At 43.6% G+C, this 25,593-nt stretch overlaps 1 protein-coding gene across 1 annotated transcript in view; it reads right to left on the bottom strand.

Annotated features, from left to right (window-relative positions):
• Dnah11 (dynein axonemal heavy chain 11) overlaps nt 1-25,593 on the bottom strand; it is a 294,048-nt gene that overhangs the window by 113,688 nt on the left and 154,767 nt on the right. The window contains exons 49-54 of the mRNA XM_051177827.1: nt 24,559-24,798; nt 22,138-22,299; nt 21,669-21,862; nt 12,115-12,277; nt 10,887-11,010; nt 10,067-10,209 (exon numbers count right to left, since the gene is read on the bottom strand). Of these exons, the coding sequence (XP_051033784.1) occupies nt 10,067-10,209; nt 10,887-11,010; nt 12,115-12,277; nt 21,669-21,862; nt 22,138-22,299; nt 24,559-24,798 (1,026 nt within the window). The remainder of the gene's footprint in view (nt 1-10,066; nt 10,210-10,886; nt 11,011-12,114; nt 12,278-21,668; nt 21,863-22,137; nt 22,300-24,558; nt 24,799-25,593) is intronic.

Here is a 25,593-nt window from a genome sequence, read left to right as displayed (position 1 = left end):
AACTCATTTGCATGCGTTAACCCACATTTTCCCATGCTCTGTATCGTGTTTCAATTTCCTGTAGATACAATCCCCTCTCGAGTACACATTTATTTGTGTATCACTAACAGGACTCAAGCCATTTCATCTCCTAATGGAAATTTGAATTGCTACAGTCACTGTATTTTTTTTTTTCCAGCTGATGTAGTTTATTCTCAGGTAGAAGGAATCCTCCCACATATTTACTTCCAAAGCATCTATCCATAAGTTATGTTTGCATTTATCATCCAAAGCCCCAATATATTTCAAGAATAATAAGCCCCGAGTCTTGCTGAGGCAGCCCCTACGGAATGGAGTTTTATTATAGAACACATTTTCTGTTTGAAAACTCTCACTTTATCATCCTCCTCATGTCTTCCTGTATCGTTCCCCCATCTAATCAGCTCTTAATTTCAATTCTTTTTAAAAGATCCAACAGCACAGCGTGAACACACAAGACACTCTGGTACGGGCACCTGCTTTGTGACGCACGTGGTGATGTCATCCCTGAACTTCTGACTTCATAACACTGAGTGTATCAGAGAATTTCAGTTCATTCTTTGATTCTCGTGTGTGTGTGTGTGTGTGTGTGTGTGTGTGAGTGTGTGTGTGTGTGAGTGTGTGTGTGTGAGTGTGGGAGAGATAGAGAGAGAGAGCAGGTAAGCCTGTAGCATAGTGCACACGTCTGTCCCTAACTTCTATCTTGTAGAGGAGTCACAGGGTCTGTTGGTTGTTTGCTACTGCATAAGTAAGCCAGGGTATCTGGCCCAGGAGCTTCTAGGATTCTCCTGACTCTACCTCTGTTCTCTCTGGGATTCCAGGCCTGGGATCCGCACTCAGCTTTATGTGGGTCTTGGGGATTGGAACATATGTGATCCTCACATATATATGGAGAGTGCTTTATCTACCTGGCTATCTCCTTAGCCCCTATTCCCATTAAAACAAACAAACAAACAAACAAACAAGGAAGTTGTTCTACTTACAAAGAGCCCACATGCATTCTCCACAACTGATCTTGAGGTACAGAGGTAGGAGGAAGAGGAGGAGGTGCACATTGCCAGGGCTCTGCTTGTCTCTTGGGCTTGTGGCGGTCATGTATTGCTTTGCAGGCCAACCTGCAGCTCCTTAACTGCTTAACGTTCATTTTTTTTTTTTGTTGTTGTTGTTTTTTAAGATAGGTCAGTATTTGAGATCTGTCATGCAGTTTCTGGGGGCTCCTCTGAGAGCAGCTGGCATTACTATGCCAGCTTCCTCCACAGGTGCAAGGACAGGCCTCACACCCTGCTGGGAAACCCCAGACATAAACACCAGCACAATACCATGAACACAGACTGCTTTTCTAGGTGCAGAGTACATTCTGTATAAAGTGACAACCTTTATTCTGAGACTTGGCCTTCCATTGTTGGTGTTAAAATTTCCTGAAAGTGTTTGTTGGGGGCAGCTCAGTGATTCAAATGTTTGCTTTGCAAGCAAGAGAAACTTTAGTTCAATCCCAGAAACCACCCACATAAAAACAAAAAACAAAAAACACAAAAAAATAAAATCAAAACACCACGTATGATGGTGCAGGCTTACATTCCCAGTACTGGGGAGGCAGAGATGGAGGGGCCGGGGTTCCTGGAGCTCACTGGCTATTTGGAGAGCTCTCTCTAGCCTAGACAGCTCCAGGCCAACAAGACCCTGTCTCAAAAACAGGACCCAAAGAATGATACCCAAGATTGCCCTCTGGTATTCACATCCTATACATGTGCTATGTACCCACATGCACAGGTTCATGTATGAAGACTTTAATCAGTGGGCTCCTCACATACTAAGCTGTAGTTTCATACTAGTCAATGTAGCTATTACACTAATGTTTTTCCTTGCCACAGTGAGGCAGGCTCCATGGGCTGGGGCTAGAGTTGTCCATACCCTTGTCATCTCCCCCAAACCCATCACAGGCCCCCAATAAATAATTGCTGGGTGACAAATGGCCAAATGAATGTGTAAACAGGTGGCAGTTTGAAAAGCTGCATTTGGGCATAAAATTACTAATACCTGTGTCATAAATTTTTGAGGTTGTGCTGGCTTATTAAATAGCAAAGCTTTTGAGGCTTATACATACAACATAAAATAGTGAAGTGTGGTAGCTCTGGTGAGAAATCACTCTTGTATTTGAATATTTGGTCCCCAGTATTCAGATACCTTTATAACAGAAGGAAGTATGTCGCTGGGGTCAAGCTTTCAGGGTTTATAACTTTGTCCCCCTCCCCCTCCCCCTTCCTCTCTCTCTCTTTGCCTCTCTCTCTCTCTCTCTCTTTCTCTCTCTCTCTCTCTCTCTCCTTCCTTCCTTTGTATGGATAAAAATGTGACCATCCAGCTTCCTGCTCTGGCTGTTCCCATGCTTTCTCTGTCAGAAAGGACTACACACCTCTGTGGGCATAAACCCAAATAAACCCTTCTCTCCTCTAAAGTATTGCTGGACTTGGTGTTTTATCACAGCAACAGTAAATTAACTAACACAGATAGCATCCTTTTGTCTTCTCAATTTCTTTGCAACTCACCAATAATCATAGAAAACACGGAAGGCACCGTGCTGAGGGGTATGTGATCCCAACAAGGAAGACTCTAGAAGAGGGGGCAGTCAGAGCCCCTGCTGGCCAGCCCTTGGCTTCTTGTTGCATGCAGGAAAGGTGCAGACAGCCCTCCCATGGATGAATCCATACTCGATGGTCTCCTGAGGAGGAACTGAAGGCTCCGACCCTCAAGCAAATGCAGACCTGAGAGGCCCGACTGCACAATGATGCCTAGTAAGCGGTGCAGTGTCTGATTTCCTACCAGACAGGTGTGCGGGCCTTCAGCGTAAAACAAACAAGCACAACACTTGGAAACTATAGCACCGTGGCTGATTGGATGTGAGAGCCACTCAGCACTTCCATTGTGACTGTTGGCTTCCTACGACACAATAAAATACAACTGAAGAGCAAATCCCTCTCTGTTCCTGATTCTGAGCCCCAGTTATGAAGTAGAGAGGGGACCACAGCCCAAAACATACACGATATAAAGCCAAGAGAAACCTTGAGCTGAAAAGGAAGAGCCGTTCCAAACTGGAACGAATGTAAGAATTTGAAGAAATGGCTAAGAACCTTCTTGGTACCTGACGAGGCTAGAGCGATGAAAAGGATGGAAGTCTACAAGGAACAGAGCAGGATGAAAGCATAAAAGAGGAGATAAAATCAACTATAACTCTTCATAGTATCTCAAGTCAACCTGCTGACAGAACACTGATCACATTCCCTTAAAGACTAGAAGACTGGTCACAACTGCACCCGAGAGTTTCAACTCCTGAGGAAGTATATATAGAAAAAGAGGAGAATATTAGAAAGACAGGGCTGGAGACACAGCTCAGTGGGCAAAGTGCTTGCTGTGCAAAGATGAAGGTCAGGGTTTGGGTTCTCAGGACCCTACATAAAACTCAGCCATGGCCACGCATGTCTGTGAACCCAGTGTTTGGGGCAGGACACAGGACAGTCTCAGGGTCCTGCTGGCCAGCCAGTCCAGCTGAAAGGGAAACTCCCAAGTTCAGTGAAAGACTACCTCAAAAAATAAGGCAGAGTGTCAGATGGAAACACCCAACGTCAATCAATCTCCTGCTTTCATATGTGCATGCATAATGACCTACACACCTCTCACATACACAGGTACACACTTGCCTACACCACACACATGCACGCGTGCATGCACACACATACACACACGTGAGAGAGAGAGAGAGAGAGAGAGAGAGAGAGAGAGAGAGGGAGAAGACAAAAATCAAACGACATACCTTTGTTCCTAACAACCCCCAGAACAAACAGCAGAGCCTAAGGGGATTAATGAACATGCAAAGAGGCAGGAGGTTAAACAAGTACCCACCCGCGCCTCCTCACCTCCCTCCCCTGTCTTTCTTAGGTATCCACTGTGTCTGGCAGGAGCTTGGCAGGAGTGAAAGACACTGCAAAATATCGAGATAAGAACTCGATGTAAAAAGGTGTGAAATGGCCGGCTAAAGGCACTTTGACTAAATGCAGACACACACAGGGTTCCCTGCGGTGATTAATACCTGGAAGATGATATTTTTGTCCCCACATTCATTAATAAATTTTAGGCACCTTTAATAATTTCTATCAGGACCAAAAGAATTTGTGGGGCGATTTTCTTTATTTATTTTTTACTTTTTTTTAGGGCTCATATGCAATAAAAGTGGGGTAAGAGCATCAAAAGACTATTTGAAAACAAAACACTGAAAGTAGATTCATATGCGTTTGGTGAATACATCTTGAGTTGTGATAAATAAAACTCAGTGGGGAAATGATAGGAAATATTCAGTATTTAAGTGTATTCATGGTTCTCAAATTAATTTATACATTCTCACCAGTATTTCTTGAATCATTAAACTGATTTTTATATTTCATCTGGGAATTATAGTAGGACAGGAAAATCAGTGAGAGACAGGGGCTCTGGCTCTGCAGATTTTAGGACATACCATAAAGTCACAGAGTGCAAAGCAGCATTGTGTTTCTACCAGTGTGGGCTGTTGTGGTTTGGACCTAAAATGACCCTTAGTGATGTATGTGTTGAAGGCTGGGTCCCAGGGTAGAAGTACTCAGAGCAGGAGCCGATGGGAAGAGACCATGTTGTGAAGACTCTAACCTGATCGGTAAGTCCATTTGTAATTGAGATGGAAACAATAAACTTTTCTGAGTTAACCCAAGTCTGTTGGCATTGGTTCACTGGATCCTTTGTAGCAATCCGAAGACACACCTTTGATCACCAGCAATGGGGAGAAGCCTGCTGTGTGGGACTCAGAGGTCAACATCCAGATGCCAACAGACTCTCTCAGTCTTGCATGTCCAACAAACCAATGCTTGGAGGGGGAGCATGAGTGATGGGTGGTACCAGCAACCCCCGTGACACCGCTAGATGCCCACCTACCTTGTCTAGTCAGCAGCACAGGCAATGGAGATATTAACCTATTAGGAATCCAGTCTGTAGCCTGACCTCATAAACTGCATGGTACGTGAAAACAGCAGAGGAATATGGAAGGCTTTTTAAGATTCCAAAGGTGAGGACCACACACCCAGAGTGTGAAGAACGAAGCTGCCCTTTCATTGCAAAGCTTGGTTCTCCCTCGGGTGAAGAGGCCAGCAGATCGAGTAAGGCAGAAGCAGATCTCCGTCTCGGCAAGCTTTGCGTGCATGTAGAATGAAAGAAATACATAAGGGAGACAGACTGACGGTTGTGAAGATATGAAAATGCAGAACACTGGTGTCTATCTTAACCCCGGGAATATTAACAAGCCCAAGGAAAAAACTATGTGATTATCTCAACAGACACCGAAAAGGAACTCAGTAGACACCTCCTTGACAAAACAGACATGTGAAATCAAGAGTGAGTAGGATATGTTCCTGGAAGCATCAGAGACTCCCTGCTCAAGTCGGGAGTCAGTCTTTACAAGAACAACGGGAACAATTTCACAGCCAAAAAACAAAATCTTTACCTGCAGGCTAGATGATATCTACCAACTCCCAGAAACTGCTTGCAGGATCCCAGAACCAGCATAGGACTGAACCAGGCCCCCTGAATGTGGGTGCCAGTTGGGAGGCCTGGACAGTCTATGGGGCCTCTGGCAGTGGAACCAGTATTTATCCCTAGTGCCCAAAGGACTTTGGGAGCCCATTCCTTATGGGGGGATGCTCTCTCAGCCTAGATACACTGGGGAGGACCTAGACCCTGCCCCAAATAATATGACAGACTTTGTTGATCCCCCATGGAAGGCCTCACCCTCCCTGGAGAGTGGATGGGAGAGGTCGTGGGGGGCATGGGAGGATGGGAGGGAGAGAGAACTGGGATTGATATGTAAAATAAGATTGTTTCTAATTTAAACATATATATATGTATGTCTGTATGTATGTATGCATGTACACACACACACACACACACACACACACACACACACACACCTGCTTGGAGAGGATCTAGGCAGGCGCTGCAGACCCGCAACCCCAACACTTGGAAGGCAGAAGCCAAAGGGTTGTGAGTCTGAGGCTAGCACAGGCCACATAACCAGGTCTCAGTTAACAAAATTAAGGCTAGATGGGTGCATCTAGGGCAAATCCCTAGAAGCCCTGCTCAGCCAGCCTAGCCTACCTCGTGAAGATCTAGGACACTGAGAGACCTTGTCTGAAATAAAAGGTGGAAGACACTGGGATTGCTCTCTGACCCTTAACCTACACGCATATATCAGTGTAAACCTGTGTGTACACACGTGCAGCCATACATACATGCTACCAAATGAACACACTCACACATATACATGAAAGCCAACAATCTGTAAGGTGGGAGCTAAGACCGCCAGTCACAAAATCAAGGGGTAGCAGTTTCCCTGTGCTCAAGTACAGGTTATGAGAACAACAGACCACATGGCATCATAAAAAGTGAACACACCCTTACAGAAAATGACTAATTTAGCATGATTTAGTCAGGATTAAGATGGTGTCAGAGAGAGACAATATGGGTCTAATGCTTGTTCACACGTATGAAGAACGCAGGGAAATAAAGGAAAGCTGGATCAGAGGCAGTAATTAGATATTAGAATATGTAAGAAAGTGTTGCTAATTTGCAGAGGGCATCGGTAGACCCAAAGGAAAAAGCTTAGCAAGGAACGAGAACAGAGGATCTGAAGGGGACCCAATAACCGTTGTTCTCCGATGTGATGTAGCCGATGTATGAAACAGTTAAGAAACAAACGGTGTTAAGATAAAGACGTCTTTGGGGGAGAAATAACCTGATGTCTCTTAGCATACTATTCTTCAGCACACGGAGTAAGCGATATATTCCTGCACACCTTAAAAACCAAATAGTGCCTAACTTGAGATGGTTAACATGGCAACCCTGTGGCGACACAAAAAACAACTCACACTTTGTGGAAATCATACCGAGAACCTTGGATTCTGACCCCTATTAGGCTGGTGGCATGCGGTCTGCTGTTCTCTGATGATAATCAGTGGTACTTGACCTCCATCTTATGTGCCCAGTACACCGTGAGGCTGGGCTATGTATGGCATCCTGCTGGGACATGGAATGCGTTTGCAACTCACAACACTTTTGAGCTTTGGTGGGTTTACAGGAACATCACCCTGTGGTAAGCTGGGGCATATCCGGATCCCCAAATTCATTTCCAAGGTTATGTTGTAGAGGAGACGTGTGAAGGTCAAACACTCCCTTGAACCCACTACACTTGTGGCCGATCGGAAAACAGCTGAGGGTATTTGGGAAGGGTGAGTTCTAGTTTCCTGAACCAGGTCACTTCCTTCCGCCTTCTCCCTGATTGAAATGTCAACGTGCTGTATGGTTCTGTGAGGAGGAGGAGGAAGAGGAAGGAACCATCCAGATGAATGCTGGGAGAAGGAAAAAGCTAAAGAGATTTGGGCCTCCAAGGGTTAGTGAGCCAGGCTGTGCTGACAGGTGAGAGGAGCTCTCAGCTGGCTTTTCTCCATTGCAGCCAGACTCTAAGGCAGTGGTTCTCAACCTTCCTTGCGCTCGCTGTGACCCTTTAACACAGTCCCTCGTGGTGTAGTAACCCTTAACCATTGAATGATTTTCATTGCTACTTCATAACTGTAATGTTGTTACTATTATGAATCTTACTATAAATATCTGATATGCAACTCCCGAGGAAAGTGTCACTTGACCCCACCCCCAAAGGGGCTGAGAACTGCTCTTGTAAGCACGATAACTCTGCCAGACCAGGCAGGGTAGAGACATGATCCTAGCACTAGGGAGTCAGAAGCAGAAGGATTACTGGTTCCAGCTCAACCTGGACTTCTGTTTTAGTTCCAGGCAGTAATCTTGAAGGAGAAAAGATTTTTCTAAATCTACAAGAAACCCCCAAGGCTGTCACTAGCTATTGCTCCAGGAGTGAGTAGAGAAACTGTTAGGAGAGGGGAAGCCAGGTCACTGGGGTGTGTCGTGAAGGAGATATCGGGACCCTGGCCCGTCATGTCTCCTTGCCTCTCAGCTGCCATGAGATGAGGTTTCTCCTGAAGTTACATACGGACACAGATGCCCGGCTTGTCTTCCTTATGAGTTGGTGTTTCCCGGCATTCCATGAGAGCGGTGCAAAGCTGACTAACATAACCTCTAAGGGATTCTCAGGTGAGACCAGGGAGGTGGCTCAGCAGTCAGTGCTTGCTGCACAAGTAGAAGAACCTGGGTTTGGATTCCCAGCATCTACATAAAAGCCAGGTGTGAGTATCGGCAGAGCTGAGGGGAGGCTGAGACAGACAGGCAGATGCGGGATCCTGCCGAACAGTCAGTGTTTGGGTTCATTGACCAGCCCTGTCTAAAACACCAACAGAAACATGGAAAATGAGAGAGGAAAACCTTGATGGCAATTTCTAGCTCCCATCTGTGCATGGGCACATACACACGTATATATACACACCCAACAAAAAGGTCAAGTAAGAAAAATACAATCAGCCTGTTCTACAAAGTGAGTTCCAGGGTAGCCAGGACTGTTACGCAGAGAACCCTGTCACAAACAAACAAACAAACAACCCCCCAAAAGAAAGAACGGGGGGGAAAAAGTTAGAAATCTTTCAAGAAGCATTGCCATATACGCATTTAAAAGGCAAAGAAGAGGAAAGTATGAGGTTTGATGCAAGTGTAAAACGCTTTTAAAGAAAGGCCACAGTTCGATACAGAAACAGAGTTACTCCAGACCCATTTTTATGAAGCCATCACAAGCACATTCAGATTCAAGGCCAGAGCATATACATGCCACGAGCTGTAAATGCTGCACCGAGCAATTCCTGGTGAGCAAGCAAACTCGAGCATGAGTGACATAAAAGGCTTTTCTTCCAGAGTTAAGTGTGACAGTGCTTCTCGGATTTTTGTCAGAGATTTATTTTAATTTCATGTGTATTTCTGTGTGACTACGAGCACATGAATGCAGGTGACCCAAGAAGGCCAGAGGCATCAGGTACCCTGCAGCTCGAGTTACAGGCAGTTATGCGCTACCCACTACGGATGCTAGGAACCGGTCCTCTGCGAGGACAGTGCAACTATTGAGCTATGGCTCCAGCTTTTTCACAGGCCACCTTACAGGGCCGGAGAAAGGGCTCAGCAGTTAAGAGCGCTTGCTGCTCTTACAGAGGATGTAGGTTCAGTTTCTAGCACAAACATGGTAGCTCATTTATAACTCTAGTTTCAGGGAATATGACACCCTCTTCTTACCTCCATGGGCACCAGGCACACATGTGATACATATACATACACACATGCATACACACAGAGAGAGAGAGAGAGAGAAAGAGAGAGAGAGACAGAGAGGCAAAACACTGGTACACATGACACATGAAATAGAATAACTCTAAATTAAAAACAACATACTTTTTCTTCCCTAAATGCTCCTGCTTTAGAATCTCTTTTTTGTTGTTTTTGTTTGTTTGGGTTTTTTTGTTTGTTTGTGTTTTGTTTTTTGAGACAGGGTTTCTCTGCCTTGCTTTGGAGCCTCTCCTGGAACTTGCTCTGTAGACCAGACTGGTCTCGAACTCTGCCTTTGCCTCCTAAGTGCTGTTATTAAAGGCATGCACCACTGATGTGCCCGACTTCCTGCTTTGAATTATGACCCAGGCAAGACAAATGGAATACCATTCCTTCACAACAACACCTATTCCCATTATGGAGGAGGCTGTCCCCGCCTGCTGTCCCATGGGGCTATTTACACTTGTCCCATAGATCAGTTCTTGGTGACATTCCTTACCTCCTACAACAGCTCCTCTAGGACAGAGGAATGTGGCTATAACAGCACACTGCACATATGGCTCAGCCCAGAGCTTCCCAGGAGCTCAGCACTACAGCTGGCTTCAGGGACACACACTGTAGACACAGCCTAGAAAAATGCACCTGTTCCTCCAAATGTGGTCACTGAAATTCAAACCCATGATATGAATCCTGGATGGGATGCGTACTGGAGTGCCAGCAGTGGTTTTTAAAACAATATACAGGTCAAGTGAATGTTTCTTACTTTGAGCTGTAGTCGGACTCTAGCCAAAAAGAAGGCCCAACAGTTTTCCCTGGAGTCCACCATGCCAAGACCACGAACTTCATTACGAATCCCAGAAACGATCTTGTCCATATCTTCATCATTGAACAGATCTGGGATGTCACCTGCTCCCAAAGAATGGGCAGAATTATACAATGATGGTACAATTTACATTTTACTGTGGGTTTTCTAATGTTTGAAATACTAAGGTGAACCTCCATGTAAAGACTAAGTTTGAAATTAGAAACATCTTCTCTTGCCTTTCTCTCTGGTAACATACAGAACTCACTGAGAGCTGGTAGTTAGTTGCATACTCACTAAATACACATGTTCTCTTGACCCATACCCCACTGACCTTCACACTTACTGGACCTACACCTCTTAGACCTGTACCCCACTGGGTGTGCACATTCTCTAGACCCACACTCCATTGGATCCTCACACCTACTAACCCACATAGCCCCTAGACATGCATCCCATGGGACATGCACGCCCTCTAGATCCCCTATGTCCACTAGACCCATGCCCTACTGGAGCCTCACACCCACTAACCCATCACATCCACTAGACCTTCATAAGGAGGAATAACATTTACTTCAGCTGGAGCCTGCTGGATGCACCTCTCATCTATAAGCTGACTGAGAAAGCGATATAGTTCAAATTAGTTAGGTTTATAGCTTTCTCCCCAAAGACTGCCCTGGCAAACACCCCAAAGATAAATTATCTCTCTTTAAAGTTCATTGAGACTACAGATAATTTGTCATTGGGAAAGATCTTTCAAGAAGTGTGTCCATTTAATCACCGGATGCCAGCAAGTCATTAATCAGCACCAGGAAGCTCTCATCTAGAACGTGGGCATCTGTCAGCAGGAACACGGTGGGCATGTTCTTGGCTCCAGTTCTGATGTACAGATTGGCCAGATCTACCTGTAAGGAAGGGAAGCCATCGCTCATGTTTTGTTAATATGCGGACTGCATGTTGGGAGTGTGTGGCTCTCCCCACAGTGACCTCCAATTCTGGTGTTTACTGGTGAGCACCATGTGGCTGCTGAGCCACGCCGCTGCCGCCACCACCGGATAAATGATGGGAACGCAGTGACGCCTCTGACTAGCAGCCCAGTGACAGTCCTCTGCTCACTGAAAGTAGCTTTGCTTCATTATTTGGTCAGCAATATTAAAAGCATGGTTTTTAAAAAAAGGTTAAAGTGGCCCTTGCCACGAATTCTAGGCATTACTTTGTAAGTACTACTAAGGGATCGAAAAAAGCAAAAATCTAAACACAGGGGATGGTTTTTCTAAGCATGCTGTTTCCATTGTAGTTGGCTGTCATGCTCTAATGCACAGGGCAAGGAAACCTACTTGGACTACGAAGGAAGTGCCTCTCCCCCATCCATTTGTCATACAAGAACACGAATAGCACTGAACACTGAGTTCATTTAAGGCAGAAATAAAAACATGCTTGTAAGTTTAAGACAATGTTTTTGTCTGTCTGTCTGTCTGTTTACAGCCAGGCTTGTGTTATTGAGCCTATACAAATTATAGGAATGTGTTAATGTATTTGGCCATGAAGACAAAAGTATCAGAGGTACCTCTGGAGAGAGCCCCTCTTCCTGTACAGTTGGGAGGCCCTGTCCACATCTCAGAGCTGACACGGATTCACTATCAGCTTATGCTCTGTCTGCCAGGCAAAGGGGCCAGAAATACAATCAGCCCTCCGCAGTCACAGGTTTAGCCCATCAGCCAACAAACAAACAAACAAAACAAAAAGCCAAGGGCATACTGTGTGTGTGCTCATCACCTGCAGACTTTCTCATGGTTACCTCTACTCACTGCAGAGCAACAACAACAGCAATAACAACATTTATATTGGATCAGGTGTTGTAAGTGACCCAGAGATGACTTAAAACACACGGGACCACGTTCAGGCTATATACGGAATGTGACCATCCACACCTTAAATTTCACTGGGTCCCGGCCCTAATCCCCTATGGGTAGCAATGGATGACCTCTCTGCTGGTCAGCTTTCCTCACCTGGAGCTCTTGGGTCCCATAGCCTTCAGTCAGAGTGATCTGAAAGATCTCCAAGCCGCAGATGTAAGCTGCCAGCCGAGACAGGCTCTGCTTGCCACTGCCCCCAACTCCAACCAAGAGGGCATGGCCTTGAGGGGTCCGCAGAATTCGGCTGATTCGACACCTGGAGAAAGAATCATTGAGTCATGAAATCAAAACGTCCTGGGGTGTAGAAATGTGTAGGGATAAAATGCCAGTCTTATTGAAATGACCTTTGTTCTTGTCAGCAAGCTTCAAAGACAGCTCTGGTTTGTAATATTTGCCCCCAGGTATCACGCTTGGAGTTATACTACATTACACTGCCTGAAATATATATACACGGCCTACGTGTAAGCTTCAGTTTTTATTTTTCTGGTTAACAAGAAAAATCCTAATTCTCTGTCAGCCCCCCCCCCCAGGACAAAGACCTCTGGGGGAAGATGCCCCATTTGCATGAAAGCGTTGCTGTAAAACCACTTGGAAAAAGAAAAAAAAAAATCAAAAAAAAAAAACAAAACTGGACTGGCTTCCATCAACAGACAATCTCCACGTGCTTCACTCAAGGAGACCAAAGACACGTTTGTCTAAAACATGTTTATTTTTATTTTACGTGAGTGCTATGTACGTATGCCAAGTATGACCCTGGGGTCTAAGGAGGTTGAGAAGAAACAATGGATCCCCCGGCATGAGAATTACAAATGGTTGTGAACCATTATGTCATCACTGGGGATTGAACCTGCGTCCTTTGCACAAGCAGAAATTATTTTTAAGCACTAAGCTGTCTCCCTATCATTTGTTTCTTGATATGACTCTTGCTCCCTTCCTCTTAAAGGTGGCCTCACGTGTATGAAACAACATTAGCCATTGTTATCTGAAAGTTACTTACAAAACCAGCCAGCCCCTCATCCTATTTAGTCCAGAGAATCTGAATGTTTATACGAATAGTATCACTGCTCCATTTTCCAGGTACAAATATGTTGGTTATAACATTAGTGTAATATTAGTTTAGTTAAAGAAATGACTCATGGGAGAACTTCCTGGAGCTGCTCTGAGCACACGAGACCTGCATATCCACATGGGACCACCCGTAATCCCCACCTGCCTGTTCTCTGGCCCCCATCTCTGGTCCTCTACTGGAGTCCTGGGCCCCTCCCAGAGATCTGCTTGTCCCTGCTAGGCCACTCTGAGTTACTGTGGGCTGGATCTTTGACCCCATCCCCAGGCCTCTGCCAAAGAGGCCTCAGCTGGAGAGTGCCAGGCCCAGGCTAGATCTGCCTATAGGCACAAGGAACATCCCGATTTCCAGCCTTTGGAATCTTTGATCCCCATCACCAATCTTCTGCTGGAGCCTGATCGTTGACCCCCATCGCCGGGTACCTGCCTGAGGAGAGACCTCCTAGAGAGCTTGGACCACCCAGAGCTACAGACATTGGACCTCTGACCCACCTAAGCCCACCTGGGGAGTACCAGAGAGAGAGAGAGAGAGAGAGAGAGAGAGAGAGAGAGAGAGAGAGAGAGCCCACCTACACCTACTGGAAGAAGCGATGGGAAGATGGCAATACAAGGAAATACCAAACGATAGAAAGACAAGCATGGCACCACCAGAATCTAGGGAATCTACACCAACTAGACCTGAACACCCCAAAGCAGATGAAGCAGAACAGAATGACTTAAAAATTAGCATCATAAAAATGATAGAGGCCCTCAAAGATGATGTGAAAAACTCCCTTAAAGAAATGGAAAAACAAACAAACAAAAAATTGGAAGAAATGGACAACTTTCTTAAAGAAAGTATAGAAATCCAAGAAAAAACAATTAAACAGGTGAAGGAAATGGTTCAAGACTTGAAAACTGAAATTAGAGACAATAAAGAAAACACAAACTGAAGGAATGCTGGAAATAGAAAAACTGGGCCAACGATCAGGAACTACAGACACAAGCATAACCAGCAGAATACAAGAGATGGAAGAGAGAATCTCAGGTGCGGAAGATAAACTAGAGGAAACTAGAGGAAATAGATTCATCAACCAAAAAAAATCTTAAATCCAACAAAGCCTTAACACAAAACATCCAGGAAATGTGGGGCACCATGAAAAGGCCAAACCTAAGAATAATAGGCATAGAGGAAGGCGAAGAAGCCCAGCTCAAAGACGCAGAAAACATATTCAACAAAATCATTGAGGAAACCTTTCCAAATCTGAAGAAGGACATGCCCATGAAAGTGCCAGAAGCATACTGAATACCAAATAGACTGGACCAAAGAAAAAAGATCCCTTGACACAAAATCAAAACACCTAATATACAGAATAAAGAAAGAATATTAAGAGCAGTGAAGGAAAAAGGACAGGTAACATGTAAAGGCAGACCTATCAAAATTACACCTGACTTCTCCATGGAAACTGTCAAGGCCAGAAGGTCCTGGATAAATGTTCTACAAGTACTAAGAGTCCACAGATGCCAGCCCAGGCTACTATACCCAGCAAAATTCTCAATTACTACAGATGGAGAAAACAAGATATTTAATGACAAAGCCAGATTTTCACAATACGTATCTACAAATCCAGCCCTACAGAAAATTCTGGAAGGAAAACTCCAACCCAAGGAAGTTAACTATGCTCACAAAGACATAGGCAACAGATATTCCCACTTCACCAGAACCCAAGGGTAAAGCAGGACAAATATATTCACAATACCACTGCCAACAACAAATCTAAAACAAATAAGCATTAACAATCAATGGTCCTTACTCTCCCTCAACATTAATCGTCTTAACTCACCTATAAAAAGACATAGGCTAACAATGGATATAAAGACATAGGCTAACAATGGATATGAAACAGAATTCATCCTTCTGTTGCATACAAGAAACACATCAAAGCTTCAAAGATAGACATTACCTCAGGGTAAAGGACTGGGAAAAGATCTTCCAATCAAATTGGCCCAAGAAGCAAGCAGGTGTGGCTATCCTAATATATAACTCATTCAACTTCAAACCAAAATTAATCAAAAGAGATGAAGACGGTCATTTTGTATTCATCCCAGGAGAAATTCATCAACATAAAGTCTCAATTCTGAACATCTATGCCCCAAATACAAAGGCACCCACATTCGTAAAAGAAATGCTACTACAACTCAAACATCACATAAAACCTCACACACTTATAGTGGGAGACTTCAACACACCACTCTCGCCATTAGACAGGACCACCAGTCAGAAACTTAAAGAAACAAAAGAACTAACAGAAGTTATGTCTCAATTGGGTTTAACAGATATCTATAGAACATTCCATCCAAACACAAAAGAATATACCTTCTTCTCCGCTCCACATGGAACCTTCTCTAAAATCGACCACACACTAGGCAGCATAACAAATCTCAAAAAATACAAAAGAAAAAAGAAAAAAAATTGGAATAGTCCCCTGTATCTTACCAGACAACCATGCTTTAAAATTGGAATTCAACAACAACATAAATTGCAGAAACCCTACAAACTCATGGAAATTGAACAATGCGCAATTGCACCATACCTGGGTCACAGAAGAAATAAAGAAAGAAATTAAGGATTTCTTAAAATTCAATGAGATGAGGCCACAACATACGTGAACTTATGGGACACCTTGAAAGCAGTGTTATGAGGGAAGTTCATTGCACTAAGTGCCCATATGAGGATAGTCACATTAGAGAATTAATAGTACAACTGAAAGCCTTAGAACAAAAAGAAGCAAACTCACCCTAGAGGAGTAGACACCAGGAAACAATCAATTTGAGGGCTGAAATCAATAAAATAGAAACCAGGAAAACAATACAAAAAAAATTAATGCAACAAAGAGTTGGCTTTTCGAGGAAATCAACAAGATAGACAAACCTTTATCCAAACTAATGAAAAAGCAGAGAGAGAGAGAGAGAGAGAGAGAGAGAGAGAGAGAGAGAGAGAGAGAGAGAGAGAGAGAGAGAGAACATGCAAATTAACAAAATCAGAGACAAAAAGGGGGACATAACAATAGACACAGAGGAAATTCAGACAATTTTCAGGTCATACTTTGAAAACCTGTACTCCACAAAATATGAAAATTCAAAGGAAATGGACAAATTTCTGGATAACTATCACTCAGACAACTTAAATAGACCTACAACCCCCAATGAAACAGAAGCAGTCATTGAAAGACTTCCAACCAAAAACAGCCCAGGGCCAGATGGCTTCAGTGCAGAATTCTACCAGAAATTCAAGGAAGAGCTAATACCAATACTCCTCCGATTGTTCCACACAAGAGAAACAGAAGTTTCATCACCAAACTCTTTTTATGAGGCTACAATCACCTTGGTACCCAAGCCACACAAAGACAAAACTAAGAAAGAAAACTACAGACCAATATCCTTGATGAATATTGATTCAAAAATACTCAATAAAATACTGGCAAACCGAATCCAAGAATACATCAGAGAAATCATCCACCATGACCAAGTAGGCTTCATCCCTGGGTTGCAGGGATGGTTTAACATACAAAAATCTATCAATGTGATACACCATATAAACAAACTGAAAAAGAAAAATCATGTGATCATCTCCCTAGATGCTGAAAAAGCCTTTGACAAAATTCAAAACCCTTTCATGATAAAGGTCTTGGAGAGATCAGGGATAACATGGACATACCTAAATATAATAAGAGCAATATATAGTAAACCAACAGCCAACATCAAACTGAATGGAGAGAAGCTTAAGGTGATTACTCTAAAATCAGGAACAAGACAAGGCTGCCCTCTCTCTCCATATCTCTTCAATATTGTACTGGAAGTTCTAGCTAAGGCTATAAGACAACAAAAGGAGATCAAGGGGATCCTAATTGGAAAGGCAGAAGTCAAACATTCTGTATTTGCAGATGATATGATAGTTTACATAAGATACCCAAAAAACTCTACCAGGGAACTCCTATAGCTGATAAACACCTTCAGCAAACTAGCAGGATACAAGATAAACTCAAAAAAAATCAGTAGCCCTACTTTATTCAGATGACAAAGAGACAGAGAAAGAAATCAGAGAAACAGCATCCTTTACAATAGCCACAAGCAACATAAAGTATCTTGAGGTAATGCTTACCAAACAAGTGAAAGGCCTACATAATAAGAACTTTGTGGCTTAAAGAAAGAAATTAAAGAAGATACTAGAAAATGGAAAGATCTCCCATGCTGTTGGATAGGTAGGATAAACATAGTAAAAATGGCAATCTTGCCAAAAGCAATCTACAGATTCAATGCAATCCCCATCAAAACCCCACCACAATTCTTTACAGACCTTGAAAGGATAATAATCAACTTTATATGGAAAAACAAAAGACCCAGGATAGCCAAAACAACCCTATACAATAAAGGAACTTCAGGAGGCATCACCATTACTGACTTTAAGCTCTACTATAGAGCTATAGTTCTGAAACAGCTTCGTATTGGCGCAAAAATAGACAGGTAGAACAATGAAATCAAATTGAAAATCCTGATATTAACCCACACACTTACGAACACCTGATTTTTGACAAAACAGCTAAAAGTATACAATGGGGGAAGGAAAGCATCTTCAACAAATGGAGCTAGCACAATTGGATGATGGTGTGTAGAAGACTGCAGATAGACCCATGTCTATCATCATGCACAAAACTCAAATGGATCAAAGTCCTGACCATAAATCCAGCCACACTGAACCTCTTAGAAGAGAAAGTAGGAGGTACCCTTGAACAAATTGGTATAGGAGACTGCTTCCTGAATGTAACTCCAATAGCACAGACACTGAGCTTGACAATTAATAAATTGGACCTCCTCAAACTTAGAGGGCAAAGGACACAGTTGACAAGACCAAATGGCAGCCCACAGACTGGGAAAAGATTTTCACCAATCCTACATCTGACAGAGGGTTGATCTCCAAAATATACAAAGAACTCAAGAAACTAGTCAACAAAACACCAAATAACCCTATTAAAAATGGTGTACAGAATTGAGGAAAGAATTCTCAATAGAGGAAATAAAAAAGGCTGAAAGACACTTAAAGTGCTCAACATCCTTACCTATCAGGGAAATGCAAATCAAACAACTCTGAGATACCATCTTACTCCTGCCAGAATGGCTAAAATTAGAAACACCAATGATGACTTATGTTGGAGAGGATGTGGAGAAAGGGTAACTATCACCCTTCCACTGCTGGTGGGAGTGCAAACTCATACAGCCATTTTGGAGACTGTATTTTGGTGGTTCCTCAAGAAAATGGAAATTTGTTTACCATGGGACCTGGCAATCCCCCTCTTAGGCATATACCCAAATGATCCACATCCATGCAACAAAGACATGTGCTCAACTATGTTCATAGCAGCATTATTTGTAATAGCGAGAACCTGGAAGCAACCTAGATGCCCCTCAACTGAAGAATGGATTAAAAAAAAAATAATGGAATCTTGAAATTCACAGGCAAGTGGATGGCACTTGAAGAAACCATCCTGAATGAGGTAACCCAGTTACAAAAAGAGGAACATGGTATGTACTCGCTCATATATGGATTTTAGACCAAGAGCAAAGGATCACCAGCCTATAATTCACACCACCATAGGAACTAGGATACAAGGTGTATTCTAAGAGATTCATATAAAGTCCCTCACAGAAGGGGAAGGGTCAAGTCCCCCAGAGCACAGGGGAAGTGGGGAGGGCAGTGAATGGAGAGAGAAGTAGGAGAAAGAGAGGGGAGGAGAGGAAAGCACATGGGACTAGGAAGATTGAGTCAGAAAAGGAATACATGATGAGAGAGAGAGAGAGAGAGAGAACATAAAAGAGGGAGCCATTTTATGTTTGAAGAGAAAACTGAACCTAAAGAAATGTCTAGAGACCTATAAGACTGACTCCAACTAACAATGTGAACAACAGTGGAAAGGCTACCATAAATGCCCTTCCCTTCTCTGATAATGAGATTAACAACTAACTTATCCACCATCATGGAACCCTCATCTAATGCCTGTTGGAAACAGAAGCAAACACCCACAACTAAACACTGAGCTGTACTGGAATCCAGATGCAGAGAGAGGACAAGACCAGGTTGCAGAAACACATAGAGACAGCTGACCTGATCAAAGAGGAGCTAACGGGCCCCCAGACTGATAGCTGGGAATCCAGCATGGGACTGACTCAGGCCCCCCTGAATATGGGTCTCAGCCAGAAGGATTGAGCAGTCTAAGGCACCTCAGACAGTGGAACCAGGATGTATCCCTGGTGCACAAAAGAACCTTGTGGACACATCTCCCATGGAGGAATACTCCCTTAACCTAGAGACAGGAGAGAAGCCCTAGTCCCTACTGCAAATGACTTGACAGATTTAGATGACCCCTCCTGGATGGCATCATTCTACATGTGGAGGGGGGGTGGGGTGGGAAGGGAGGGTGGTCTGGGTACATGTGAGGGGGGAGAGAGGGAAAGATGCAGGGAGAGGGAACTGGGATCGATATGTAAAATAAAAATAGAAATTTAAAAAATATTAAAAAAGGAAATGACTCATATATGAGTTATATAGATTAAAACACTACCCACAAAATATAAAGCATGTAGACATTCAACTGCAGAAGCTGGATGTTATTGTGTTTGCTTTTCTGAAACAAATCCCAGCCCTGGATGGTCCAGATCACTCTTGTTTTTAGAAAATGGAACTGTATTCATTTACACCAGCGCCAGTGTGTGACATCACTTCAAGTCTCCAGTAACCGAGAGGACAGGCTACTGTCACAAGCCTGGTGATTCCATTAGATTTTATATCATGTGATTGACCACACGAACAAAATAACCTTGGGAAAGGTGCAAGTTCAAAGTTCACTTTGGTTGCATCTTAAGGCATGCTTCCAGGATTTTTATCTAACAGGATTCACTACGTGACGATGTGACAATGTCCCTTTCTTCAAAGGTCAAGGACCCTCCCTTAAGTCATCCCTCATGCTGAGTCAATTAGCTTTACTCTTACAACACCTTGTGGTTTGGGCCACGGAGAACCCCATACTGAACGTAATCTTCCCATGTGGAAAAGGTTTTCCCTCAGGGTTGGAGGGGTTGGTTTACCTGGTCCCATGTGCTGTCAGCTAACGTTATGGTTTAATGTCACAGGGAACCGTGTGCCCAATACTTCCCTGGCTTCCACCTAAGCTCCCCTGGTGTGTGTAATCAAGGGATCGCTGAGAAGGTATCAATGGTGGGCTGGCACCTACCTTTTTCCTTTAGCCCCAGAGCTAAACATTTTACAATAACTCTTCTAAAAATTTCCTATTGTTCCCCCATTCAGATTCACTTATTTCTCATTTTTATTATTTATTTATTTATGTTTTAAATTTTAACCCTTAGCCATTGTCACTTAATAGAAAGGCCTGGGAGGATAAGGGTGGCTTGGGCAGCGAGAGCTGCATTGGCTGTAAAGGTGCAATTGGCTTCCTACTTGGTGGTAAGGGAAACTGTTAAGATGAGCAGTTAATTCCTGTGCTCTATAGCTCACTCGACTACCTGTCCTCAAGGCTCTTCGTCTTCATTATAAGAAGATGTTCTGTGGACATAAGACCTATTTATGCCTTCCCAGCCTCATATTTTGTTTGTCCTGTTTTTAGCCTATGTTACTTGTGCTACAGTTACCCTGATCTTTAACTCTGTTATTTGAGCATTCTTGCATGGTTCAGGGACACAAATGACTTTCTGCAACGTGCTTCTCCCAAATCTTTATGTAATTAGTTGCCCTAACCATATATGTCTCAGCTTAAATGACACCTCTTCCTGCTGCAGACACCTAGATCCTCTTTAGAAATTCAATACAGGTTGAACATCCTTTACCCCCAAATCTTAACTGCTCTAAAACCTAAAACATTTTATGAGTCCAGGAGATAGATTATACAGTCAAATCTCAGGTATACTAAAAATGCACAAAACCCTTCTGGTCCCAGGCATTTCTGGATGAGGTATTGCATTCTCAATCTGCATCTTCTTCCTCCATCCACCTGTTGGTACTTCTTGGTGTAACGTTATCCTTGGGACACTTTTCTTGCTCATTTGTTCATGCCCTGGTAGATGTTCACTTGGAGCATTTGCATACTCACTGGACAAGCTGTTGGGCGGAGGTGCCCAGAGTGGGATGTGAGCCTTGACGGTCAAGGTCTTCCCTAAGACAAGCAACTTCCTCTAATTTTCTTTTAAGAAGATATGCCCACTTTTCTGTTCTTACTAACTTCTATGAGACACCAAAGGAACTGGCCAAGTTGTTTCCTAGAATGCATTAAGTACTCAGCATAGCCTACTTAATCCATGAAGGTCAGGTTAAGTCCTACCCACAAATCCCACAAGTCATTTCTGTTCCTCTTTCTTAGTGCCCTTCTTTGATGGGGCTGCAGTGAAATTAAACATTTTTGGATGGATCTGTAGCCCTTTAGTAAATAGTTTGCCTCCATGTATGCAGTCAAGATGTGACATAATTAACAGTGACAAGTATTTTGGTGCTATAAGAACAATTGAGAAAGGATAGCCACTGTGACCAATTAACTTACACGTGTTGCATGGCATCTTCAAACAGCACCAGGTGCATTGCAGAGTGGAGCTCATTGTAGTTGTCTACCATTTCTCCAAGAACTGCCTTCAGCCCTTCCCAGCCCTTCACTGGCATGTAACAAGGGTCTTCCTCACCACTGGCAAAGTGGCAATAAATAAGGGGCTGTTGCAGAAGCACACTATCGTCCACACCCTGCAGGAGAAGGAAGGACAAACTGTAGCATGAGAACCACGGCAGAGTCACCTGGGCAGAGACCTATCCAAGAGACCTACTTGTGCCAGGTCTGTGTACTAGCAGAGAGGACAATGTCCCTTACTTCAGACCCAGAGCATCTGTGAATCTCAGATATCATGGGAAAGAGAAGTAAGTATGCGTGCTTGTCTGCAACCATCCCTAACCCTGGCCTCATACCAGCCAGAGCCCAGTGAACAAGTGATGATCACCTTTGGTCACCTTCACTCACTTACTTTAAAGTACTTGTGGGCAGCTTCCAGCGTTTTCCTCTGGAACAAGTCACAATCATTTGTGTCTATCAGTTTGTCACCGTAAACACGGGATGATTCATGAAGCCACAGGCGTATTAAGTCTTCTGGGCATTTTAAACACTCAGGAGAAGCAAACAAAATCCCCTGTAGGATAGGAATGGGGAACACACCTTTAATTCAGAAGACGGTGCCATGTAAAATAAACACTTTTAGCTTTTAATTCTACTCTGAATTTCTTTCAAGAAACTTGATAGAAACAAACAGGAGTGGTGGGTACATGTGCAAATAAAACTCATTTCACTTTCCAGTAAGAGGTGCTATAGAAATTCAAGTGTCATGCCCATTTTTAAAAAGTGTGTATGGATGTTTTAACTACATGTATGTCTGTGCACTACATGAGTGCCTGGTGCCCTTGGAGGCCAGAAGATGACATCAGATTCCCTGGGACTGGAGTTATAGATGGTTGTGAGCCACCGTGTGGGTTCTGGGAATCGAACCTGTGTCCTCTAGAAGGGCCCAGCTCGCGACTGCGGAGTTATCTCTTCTTTCTCCCTCATCATACACATTTCTTAGAGAAATTATTATTATTCTATATGCATGGATGTGTACTGCATATGAGCAATACCCCAGGGGAAAAGAAGAGGGAGCTAGATCTTTGGAACTGGAGTTACAGATAACTGTGAGCCATGTTAGTGCCAGGAACCGAACCTGGGACCTCTGCAGGAGCCACAAATGCTCTTAACTGCTGAGACAGCTCTACAGCTCCCTCATCAATGTGGATAGTCCTCCAGTGGAAGGCAGATGCAGGACTAGCACAGACTCATTCCCTGTGAATTCCTGTGCTGAGCACAGGTGATTCCAGCCTCTTGGACAGCCAGCTTGCTCTCCATACATGGCAGCACAGAAGACACTGTAGAGAACTGAGCTGTGAGAGGCTGACAGTGTTTGCAGGTATTGGATGTGCCGGGCAGCATGGGCTTGAAGGCTAAGCAGGCAAGGCCACCATCCCTGGGAACTGAAGGCTAAGCAGGCAGCCTGGACCTGGAGAGAGTCTAAACGGGCAGGACCACATCCCTGTTTTCCTTTCCTGCTAAGAGGAAGACTTGCTTTTAACAGGACTATACAAAGCAGAGTCCTTCTGGCAGGTGCTAGAAATCCGGGTATGAAAGCAAATGGCCCGTGTTGTTACCACACTATTGTCTGATGCTGTGGTGGGGTTCTGAGGCATCTGTGGAATGGTCCTGTGAATCTTGGACAACTCCCTAGGTTGTCCTAGTAGTAGACCATACCATGTCCTACTCAGCAATTCAAGACCTTTCAATTCCCTCAATATAATCAATAGTGAACACTGCCCGTTTACTACCTGTTACAGTTTGAATCTCACATGCCTCCTAACCCCACTTCAAATCATTAGGGGCAATGCCTCTGAAAGGGATAATGGTCTCTGTGTCTGTCCCTAATACACTATGCAATCAAGATAATTTTCAGCATCAAGCCAAATGATCTGTAATTTAAAATTTCATATTTTAATATATGTTTAAAATGACACACTGATGTTCTACAAAATAAAAAAAAAAAACATGACCAATTGCTCTTATTTGGTATTTAAAATAATAAGCTCCTAATTTACAAAGTTCAAATTTCTACCTTTATTGCTATTGCTGATTCACCATTGGCCACAATCTGTACGTCTCCCCCAAATTTATGTATTGAAACTTAATTGTAGGGCCAATGAGACAGGTCGGTGGGTTTGCCTGAGGATCCAGATTCAACCCCAGAAGTACTCACGTGAAAGCTGAAGGGAAGAACCAACTCCATAAAGTTCTCATCTGACCTCCACAAGCATGCACAGAACATACCCCTTCCCACATACACACACACATACACGCACATGTACAAACACACACACACAGATGGAAAAGTACTTAATTGCTGATGTGACAGCATGGAGAGGTAGGACCTGTGTTAGCTATTAATAATGGAGAGGAGACCTCACATAAACAGTGCTAGGTATTTGCCATTTTAATTCTTTCTGCTGTGAATAGATGCCACGTTCAAAGCACCGCCCTGAAAACAGAGACCAGGCTGTTAACAGACACTGAAATTTGCTGGCACCTCAACTGTAGCCTTCTCAGTGCCAGGAGCAATAAATTCTCATTGCTTATGAATTACCAAGTCTCAGGTACCTTACTATATCGGTACAGATATTGCATAACCTGAAGGGAACCACCCTCTCATTGATGAGAAGGGCATAAAGCTTGCCATTCTACTTCACGGAGATGTATATGGGTAAAGGAAGAGAAACATACATGAAATAAAGTGTAGTGTAAAACTGAAACAGTTCTATAAATGAATGCAAAAATTACACTGATATGCAAGAAGCTAACTTGCCAGTTGAGGTACCTGGAAGATATTTGATAGGTCTCTCAGATTAAAAATGTAGTGGAATTTGATAGCTGTGGGCGCAAAGCTCTCTGCCATCATCTGATGGAATGCTATTGTTGCCTGGATCAAAGAGGGGCCAGCCCTGAGAACCGATGGGCAGAATGCTTGCTGCTGGAGATGGAAGCTGAAGATCTGACCATAGATGGTTGTCAGTGCGTCCAGCGATGGAAAGTTGAATGCAAACACTGTGAAATGTCTCTGAAAAACAATTAGTACAAAATAGAGGTACAACCTGTAGTGAGATATTCACTTTGTCTCCTTCTGACCACGCCCATTGGGGGTGGAGCCATGGGCGGAAGTGACCTGTGGAAGGAGGTCTGGGGAAGAGCTGGGGAATGCTCTCTTGCTGGCGGGACTCGGACAGGAGAGCATCCAGTGGAACTTGCTGGTGTTCATCTGTCTAGGTTGTAAGTTATTTCTCCCTGAATAAACATCTATTTGGCCTATTTGTTTATCCTGATCCTTATTTAAACGCAATAACAACCAAACCAGAAAATGCAAGTGAAACTGAGGGGTGATGTTCTTCTGTATATATGTTTCTCTTGTCGGTTGATGAATAAAACACTAGTTGGCCAGGCAGGAAGGACAGGTGGGGCTAGGAGATGAGGAGAATCCTGGGAAAGGTAGGCAGAGGGAGCCCTGCAAAAGGAGTCAACATGTAGACCACAAAGGAGTAAGAGGTCTGAACCCTTCTCTGGTAAGTTAAGACCACATGAAAATGCTTAGATTAATAGAAATAGGTTAATAATTAAGACAGAGCTGGCCAATAAGAAGCCAAAGTCATTGGCCAACAGTTTTACAACTAATATAGGTTCTGTGTGTTCATTTGGGGCTGAAGCAGCCAGACCTAGCAGGACAAGAAAAACTACATGAAACAATCCAAACACTTGATTTATTTTTGCTCTCTTGTTTATTTAGGATCACTGCCACCTTCCCAGGCTCTGGTTGGCCATGTGACCTGCTTGAATCCTTATAGTGAACTGGAGATGACAG

This window comes from Phodopus roborovskii, unplaced genomic scaffold, assembly GCF_943737965.1.
Source record: "Phodopus roborovskii unplaced genomic scaffold, PHOROB, whole genome shotgun sequence".
NCBI classification, from domain to species: domain Eukaryota; kingdom Metazoa; phylum Chordata; class Mammalia; order Rodentia; family Cricetidae; genus Phodopus; species Phodopus roborovskii.
This window is presented reverse-complemented; position numbering and strand designations above follow the sequence as displayed.